This window comes from Drosophila montana, unplaced genomic scaffold, assembly GCF_035044405.1.
Source record: "Drosophila montana isolate Dmon_TW-CO22-7 unplaced genomic scaffold, ASM3504440v1 contig_3218_1, whole genome shotgun sequence".
Taxonomy (NCBI): Eukaryota; Metazoa; Arthropoda; class Insecta; order Diptera; family Drosophilidae; genus Drosophila; species Drosophila montana.
Window position 1 is genome coordinate 2,505,576 of NW_026998098.1, and position 8,108 is coordinate 2,513,683.

The following is an 8,108-nucleotide window of genomic DNA, read 5'->3' on the forward strand; positions in this document are numbered from 1 at the left end:
TTTTTGAAGAAATTGATTTGATACGATTTTTTTGTATCGATATTTTGGAGGTGTATCTATTATTTATGGTAAGAAAGTTGCAGTAGAATGAATATTTCCTACAGTTAAAATCAGGTGTTATTATATCTTTAGTTTTTAGACGAACAATATACTGTTTTACACGATTATTGCATAAACTTCGAATGGGCCTGCATCACCAGGATGTCGATTAGTCTTATTAACCATATATGCGAGCCTTACATAAGTATTGCAGAAGTTCAGGGGATGTACCGACATTTACCTATAATAGAGCTGACAAGACATCGATAGGACTATCGATTACATCAATGCTTCGAGATTTTTGACAATATGCGTTTTTCTTACGGAATCGTCCATATTTATCCAGTCCTGAGACTATTTTTAAGCTGAAAAAATAACGCAGCAGCATTTTTATCGATAGCGATAGGCAAACTGATAAGATCTTTCTCTGAGTAAATTTACAACAAACAACGAAATACATTTCAAAGAATTTATTAATAAAGACACGCAAGCATCTAAATTCGAAAATAGTTAGTCATTTTATGGACTATTCACTTTCCACAAGAAAGAAATTTACACAATACAATTTAACAATTTTATAACATGCTAGAGATACAAGCGCGTAAATTCGAAAATATTAAATTTCTCATTCCGAAGACGAGTCACTTTCGTGTTCTCCAGAATCCTTTTTTTTTGTGAAATATTGGAATGTCTTGAATGCAGCGAAAGCAAACAAAACAGTCCCCCCAACGGCACACATAAACGGCAGCATATCCGCTGTTGGTTGTGCAAAAGGCGTTTGCTCAACGCCGTTTTTAAGGCCATCTTCTCCATATTGGTCATATATCAGGCGTTTTTCCTTGTTTGACAGTACCTCGAATGCGGCGGCAATCTCTTGGAAATGTTCCGCAGCCTGTGGGTGGTCGTTCTTATCTGGATGATACTTAAGGGCCATTCGCTTATAACCTTTTTTGATTTCATCATCGTTTGCCGTCCTGTTAATGCCTAAAATCTGATAATAGTTTTTGCCCATCCTATGAATTGTTGTGAAATTCAATAAGATTTTAAGTGTTGGTGCCAAATATAGTTTGCTCTTCAAGGTCGCTCGATTCTCAACTTTTGTTTCGCCGCTTATTAAGAAGGAAAGTATGCTCTAAGTACCTGATTATTGCACAACTAGATTTATGAAGATTATAAGCATAGCTTAAATTTTGTTAAAACAGCTATCGATAATAAATAAAATTTACCAACAGCTGTTCGCGAGTAGGGTTGATTTAAAAAAGAATATTTTGCAGCACTCCACTGGAACAACAATGTGGCCTCAGCATTTTTTGTTATAGGGTAACACTTTTCATAAACTATCGATACCTTGGTAGCTAGTATCGCGGGTTGTAAAATATTATTAAAAAGGGGTATTCTTAAAATGTAATATAGAATAACAACAGCAAAAACAGGTAATTTTTAAATTATTACATATGCAATATGAAATTCCTCTTATGTCAATTGCACAGTTAGTAATCGATATTAATTAGAACAATGTCGCACCCTATCGATAGCTTCGCCGCACTTATCGCACATCTCTCCCATTTCGTCCGAGTCATCAACGCGTATAGTTTGTGTTTTGGTAAGTGAAAAGCAAAAATCTTAAAAAATAAATGTAATCCTAATAGTTTTTGCATGAAAAACAAGAAATTTTAAGAAAACAAACATTGCTGTACCGAATGGTAATAAAATGTTTCCATTTTTACAGTTCTTAAATTCAGACGAGTCCCTAATACAACTTCAAAATGGTTAGGGAGAACAAAGCAGCATGGAAGGCTCAGTACTTCATCAAAGTTGTGGTATGTTGATTTTTAAACTGTTTAAGAAACAATATTTGTTTAGATATTAAAGAATTTACTAACGAAATGAATTTAGGAACTGTTCGATGAGTTCCCAAAGTGCTTCATTGTGGGCGCCGACAATGTTGGCTCCAAGCAGATGCAGAACATCCGTACCAGCCTGCGTGGCCTCGCTGTGGTATTGATGGGCAAGAATACGATGATGCGCAAAGCAATTCGTGGACATTTGGAGAACAACCCGCAGTTGGAGAAACTGTTGCCGCATATCAAGGGCAATGTTGGATTTGTGTTCACCAAGGGCGATTTGGCTGAGGTTCGCGATAAACTGTTGGAATCGAAGGTGCGCGCTCCCGCACGTCCAGGCGCCATTGCACCTTTGCCCGTCGTAATTCCGGCTCAGAATACTGGTCTTGGTCCAGAGAAGACTAGTTTCTTCCAGGCTCTCTCCATCCCGACCAAGATTTCCAAGGGTACAATTGAAATCATAAACGATGTGCCCATCTTGAAGCCCGGTGACAAAGTGGGCGCCTCCGAGGCCACTTTGCTGAACATGTTGAACATTTCGCCCTTCTCGTATGGTCTGCTCGTGAGCCAGGTTTATGATTCGGGTTCAATCTTCTCTCCTGAGATCTTGGACATCAAGCCCGAGGATTTGCGCGCCAAGTTCCAGCAAGGCGTTGCCAATCTGGCTGCCGTCTGTTTGTCCGTCGGTTATCCAACGATCGCTTCGGCACCTCACAGCATTGCCAACGGCTTCAAGAACCTGTTGGCCATCGCTGCCACCACAGAGGTTGAGTTCAAGGAGGCCACCACCATCAAGGAGTACATCAAGGATCCCAGCAAGTTTGCTGCTGCTGCTGCCACTTCGGCACCAGCTGCTGGTGGCGCCGCTGCCGAAAAGAAGGAGGAGGCCAAGAAGGCCGAGTCCGAATCCGAGGAGGAGGATGATGACATGGGCTTTGGCCTTTTCGATTAAGCGCCACAATCTTCTCCAGTGTGCGCTCGCCTACAATTTCAATGCTTACATGGATTTTGGCCCAGCTGCCTATGCAAATTATTGTCGCGGTTTGACAAACTCAATGGCAAGTTGCATTTGCAGTGAGCATTCAATAACAACAATAAACATGTAAACTGGATATTTATCAATGTGTTTTAAATCATGCGCATCGCTTTGCTGTATACCAAAATGCAATGGCTTTAGGAACGAAGAAGCTTGTGTCAACTTTATTCCAATTTTTTCAAATACCCATTGTCTTTTGGATGAGCGGAGCATCTATGTGTCCTAAAAGGACATCTTAAACACCAAATTTATGTTCAAAGCTTACAGTGCATGTTGCTTGCAACATTTTTCTTGGCAACAATGTTGCGCAGACAGTGCAGGCAGATACCAAAAGCACGCATTCTGATCTGAATTGTGCAAACAGCGCTCATATATTTGAAGACTATCAAAAGTTGGAGGTAGGAGGGAGATAGGGATTAATTCGAGATAAGGATAAATTAAAAAAAAAAATAAAATTAAGAACCCTCATCCGGAGTCGAACTCACAACAAACTTGAACCGACTGGAATTTCTGCCACCGTCTGAGTTAAAATAGCAGCACACACACACTCAGCACCTAATTCAATACAATCGCATTTCAATGTATGTATGCACATGTATGCTGAGATTCTTGCAGCCACGGGGCCTGCCACGTTTCCTTTAATAACTTCTACGTTTCTTAACGGAACTTGATGCAATTTTCTTCAGTAGGCATTATTGTGCTGTGCAATATTCGTATATTCGTAAGAAGACAAAGGCATTTTGATTGTGGCTTAAATTGGTGAGTACTTCCATATTTATTCATTTATTTAATTTATAGATATGGGTCATGCGCGGGTGGGTGGGGGTGTCTCTAGCTATAAAATGAATGTAACTTGTACTATTCTAGAGAGTATATGTTCAATTTGATAACTAGCTATTAAATTCTAAGGGGGAAAAAGAGACAGAGAAACACATTTTAATATAAATCATATAAATATCTTGATGGTACCTGAGGCCATGAAAATCGCATAGAAGGGCGATATAAACATAGTATAAGTAAATTTCTTAACACAATCGGTTTCTAAATTGTATTCTATACTTTTCATATAGAGCATTTGGTCTTCTACTGTGCCTATTCTAAGTTTCACTCCTTGTTGCATGTTGCAGTCTTTAAGTTTTTTTTCTTGCGCTGCCAGCCATTTTATTGCCCTCTTCAAATGGCAAAAGGCTGCGTGTGCAATTCACGTAACGTTGCGACGTCTGCTGCATTGTCTGCCACCCCATATATTTACAAAGTAATTACTTGTGATAAAATGAATTTCACAAGATGAGAAAAGTTTAAAGTTTTCGCTGGTTCTGCTGCTGTTGTTGCTGCTGCTGCTGCTGCTGCTGCTGCTGCCGCTGGGGCTGCGACGCCTTTTGCGATTTCTTTGCGTCGACGTCGACGACGCTCATAAAAATTCAATTTGTCTTGACAAAATACGCAAGAAATTAAGAATGTGCCAAGTAGCAGCAAAAGAAACTTTATTTCCCTTTTATTTATTTTTATATATTTTTTTTCTTTCGCTCTCCTACTTTTTCTGAGGCGAAAATGAGTTACGCGGCTGGCGCGTGAAAATGAAAATGCCACGCCCCCAACCAACAGAAGCCCCGGGCAAAGTTAAACACTGCATAACTAGCCGAGACCGAGGGCCAAGTTACTATGGATAAATAAATCCATTTATCCCAGCTCACCTACAGTTGAGCGCGTGAGTTGGTCACGCGATGCTTAGACGATAGTTTCAAGTTTAATAACAGGAGCTATGAGTGGCTTCACTGTTAAAAAGAGAGCATCACTGTTAAGTAACATAAGCTGCTATTAGAAATTATAAAAGCCTTTCCATAAGTTCAGATTTGGTTCGAGTTATGTTACGTGATATTTTTTGGTAAACTTAAAGAGAACCATACAAAATATTTGACTTACGCAAATGTTGTATACAAAAACAACAATTTTCTATAATATATTTATTTATATATATTTTTTCCAATTTAAATATGTTTTATTTTGCGCTGGAATCGATCAGTTCCTTCTGATCTCTACCAAGCGAATAAATGAGGGAAGAAGGTATAGTTACAAGTATGTAACTTATATGTTAATATATATGTTAATCTTGTGAAGCTATATGTTTGAAACAGTTATAGCAAAAACTATAGGGTTCGATTCAGGTCTAGGTTCGAGTGTTCCTTGTGCAACTCATGCTATGAAAACTTCCTTACATGGTCAATAGGCAACTTAGAAACCGGGATTAAATCGAACCGATTTAAGCTTTTTTGTAGCTCTGTTACATTTTTCGACAAACTACTTTTGATTACAATTACTTTGGCCAATATTTATATATCACGCGCCCATCACTAACTGGATTCCCCATTTGGTTTGTCATAAATTAATAAAGGCATTGCATAATTTTAGGCGCCGCTGGCGGCAAATACACAAAAATTAACATAAATTGTGGGGTGGCTTGCCACCCGCCGCCCTCCACCGCCCTCGCCAGCCGTGTTCTATCTAGCATACCGTCACTGACATTCGAAATCAAAATGCGATTGGCAAAATGATTTGCTTAAATTTTTGTGATGCGCATAACAAATGAAGTTTGGACATTTGGACAATTGATTGGGACGCCACGAAACGGACGAACAAACAGCAACCAGATTTCAGAGTCAGAGACTAGAGACCCATATAGACAATATTCGATAACAGACACGCACACACACACGCACACACACGGGCACACACGTTCACACACGTTCACACACGTTCACACAGACACTGCCACACACAATGGCTGTCATGCACAACAAAATGTGGAACAGTCGTCAGATTTGAGTTTTGGACTCCGACTCCCAGTCTCCACAATACTTGTCTCGGTTTTTGGCTATCAATACGCACAGATAGATAGATTTGTATGCATATTTTTGCTTTGGCATTTCGTTTGTGTGCTAAACATGTGAATGCCATCGATATAACGTTGATGGCTGCTGTCATGCATGTTTGTCCCCCCAGCTGAGATTTGTTTTACCAAAAGATTCGTGCACAACCCTTGCCCACAATGGCCACAGAATGGACACTGCCTGACGATCCAAACGGCTTAAGCTTTCATAAAGGCAATGCCCAAAAAAATTATTATTTCAACAAAATTAACTTGAATAATAATAAATTATAAAAAATTCGCAGCTCAATTGTGTGTTTTTTAATATTGGATAAAATTGAGCCGATATTGTTTTTATAAATTGTTTATTTTTGTTTTAAGTGATCGTCTTACCAGCCTTGTCTTCTGTCATTTTGTCAATATAGTATTATTTCCCAGAAACTCGATAATTTCATAAGGTAACAACACACAAAACTCATCCCCTTCTAATCTCGTTCTTCTTATAATAGGCACGTGGAAATAAATTCACAGCAATTGCTTTTTAGAGTTTTTGGGCGAAGCGCGAGGGCGATAACTGCTGTTACACGAAAGGGGTGTGTGCGTGTGAGTGTGTGTGCGTGTGTGTGTGTGTGTGTGTGTTTGGGGATAGGGCAGAGAATGTGTCTGTGGGTGTGACTGAGCAGGGGCTTGTGATTTATGTGGGCTCTCCTGTTCTCGTTTGGCTGCTGTTGGCAACTCAAAACATATGCATAGATAAATTATACGCGGTAAGCGCCCACAAGCCCCAAAATGTTGACAACAACAACAACAACAACAACAACCAACAAACCAACAACAACGCCAACAACAACAACAACAACCAACAACACAGTGAAGTGGGAGAGCAAATATTTTGATGTGACGAAACTAAATTGGGCGTGGCAAGGTGAACATCACATGCTAACCAGCAGCATAGAAATTGCTTACCATATTTTGTATACCCTGCTAAAGGGTATTATTATTTTGTCATGACACGTGTAACGCACAAAAAGAGACATCTCCGACGCCGGACCATATAAATCAGATGGATCGGAACACTATATCACTATTTATAGCTGAGCAATGTCTTAATTTTTCTGCCGTCAAACTCAATCTAATAACAAATCATATATCATAAGAGTTTTCCTTTTAGTTTTAAGTTTTAAAAATAACCCGACATAACTTGGCATTTACTTGTTTCACAAGGCACCGTACCAAGGTCTTACTTTAATCAACAACGGATCCCTATATCATATGACTCTATATAAAGAGCCAACCTTCAAGCTATTTAGACCCGGATGGCGAGGTTCACTATTTTCCTCACCTATCTAAAATCCCATATATCTAAAAGAGTATTTAATCCTCGACGTGTCCAGCACAGCCGTTCTCCTTTGTTTTATGCACATACATGTACATATATATATATATATGTATATGTATATTTTTTTTGTTTTGTTTTTCCCCCGCATTCAAATATATTGGTTGTCAGTCAGTTAGAAAATAGATTTTCAGTTATCATTGAAAGGTGCAGCAGCTGCTAGCGAAAGTTCTGCTGTCAGACTCCCGAGCTCCCGAGCTCCCGAGCTCCCCGACACCCACATCCACAACGAACTCTGGCCAACAGCGGCAGCTCCATCAATTGTTACTATCTCTCTCTCTCTCTCTCTCTCCCCCTCTCGCCCTCCGCATTCAGCTGAAGTTGAGCTTTTGTTTTGCATTTTGCAAGTTTTATTTTCTGTTGCTCCTTTCGGAACATTTTGCTCCATGGTGTGAGGCGTTCCATGGGGTCAGGTTGAAGTGGATGAAATGCAGAGTAAACCAGTTTCAGTTGCTGCATTGAACTTAATCAAAGTTTTAGTCGAGTTTCGCATGCAAATGCACATTTTTTGGCGGTGCCCTGCAAAATTGATTAATTAAAACCAGAACAGAGATAGCAGTTAATATGATTTTTAGTGATTTAGAGCTATATTGTGTTATTTTATAAATAATAAATTAATAATTTGAAAGATGGGATGATGTAGACATTTTAGGCCTGTCTCCTGAGATATACGGATAAATATATAAAATTAGAGGAGCGTGATCAAATATATAGCTTATTAGATTACCAACCCGCAAGACTTACTTGAATTCTTGAGAATCGCATAGAACGGCGATTTAAAATTTGCAGTGCAGCGAGAGTTATACTTGGTCAGCGTTACAGCGTTACCTACATAAATACATACATACGAATGTGTATACATACATACAAACATACATATGTACATACATGCATACATACATGTATACATATATACATACATACACA

The 8,108-nt window shown here is 39.1% G+C and overlaps 2 protein-coding genes across 3 annotated transcripts; one reads left to right on the forward strand and one right to left on the reverse strand.

Annotated features, from left to right (window-relative positions):
• Positions 1–494: 494 nt before the first annotated feature.
• On the reverse strand, positions 495–1,308 carry LOC135433453 (dnaJ protein homolog 1). 2 transcript variants are annotated; one of them, XM_064689549.1, is made up of 2 exons: positions 1,180–1,308; positions 495–1,052 (listed from the first exon to the last, which is right to left on the reverse strand). In XM_064689549.1, the coding sequence occupies exon 2, from the start codon at positions 1,049–1,051 to the stop codon at positions 665–667; it is 387 nt and encodes a 128-aa protein (XP_064545619.1). In that variant the 5' UTR covers position 1,052; positions 1,180–1,308; the 3' UTR covers positions 495–664. The 2 variants fall into 2 exon arrangements, with proteins under 2 accessions (XP_064545619.1, XP_064545618.1); XM_064689548.1 differs by having other exon boundaries at positions 495–1,194; positions 1,266–1,286.
• Positions 1,309–1,574: 266 nt separating this feature from the next.
• Positions 1,575–2,995, forward strand: RpLP0 (ribosomal protein LP0). The gene is made up of 3 exons (XM_064689547.1): positions 1,575–1,642; positions 1,769–1,859; positions 1,936–2,995. The coding sequence occupies exons 2-3, from the start codon at positions 1,806–1,808 to the stop codon at positions 2,833–2,835; spliced, it is 954 nt and encodes a 317-aa protein (XP_064545617.1). The 5' UTR covers positions 1,575–1,642; positions 1,769–1,805; the 3' UTR covers positions 2,836–2,995.
• The last annotated feature ends 5,113 nt before the right edge of the window (positions 2,996–8,108 follow it).

Excerpts from the sequence above, each read along its gene's own strand:
- LOC135433453 (XM_064689549.1), bottom strand. The coding sequence starts at position 1,051 with ATGGGCAAAAACTATTATCAGATTTTAGGCATTAACAGGACGGCAAAC.
- RpLP0 (XM_064689547.1), top strand. The coding sequence starts at position 1,806 with ATGGTTAGGGAGAACAAAGCAGCATGGAAGGCTCAGTACTTCATCAAA. Across the intron at positions 1,860-1,935 it reads AGTACTTCATCAAAGTTGTG|GAACTGTTCGATGAGTTCCC; the intron begins GTATGTTGATTT and ends AAATGAATTTAG.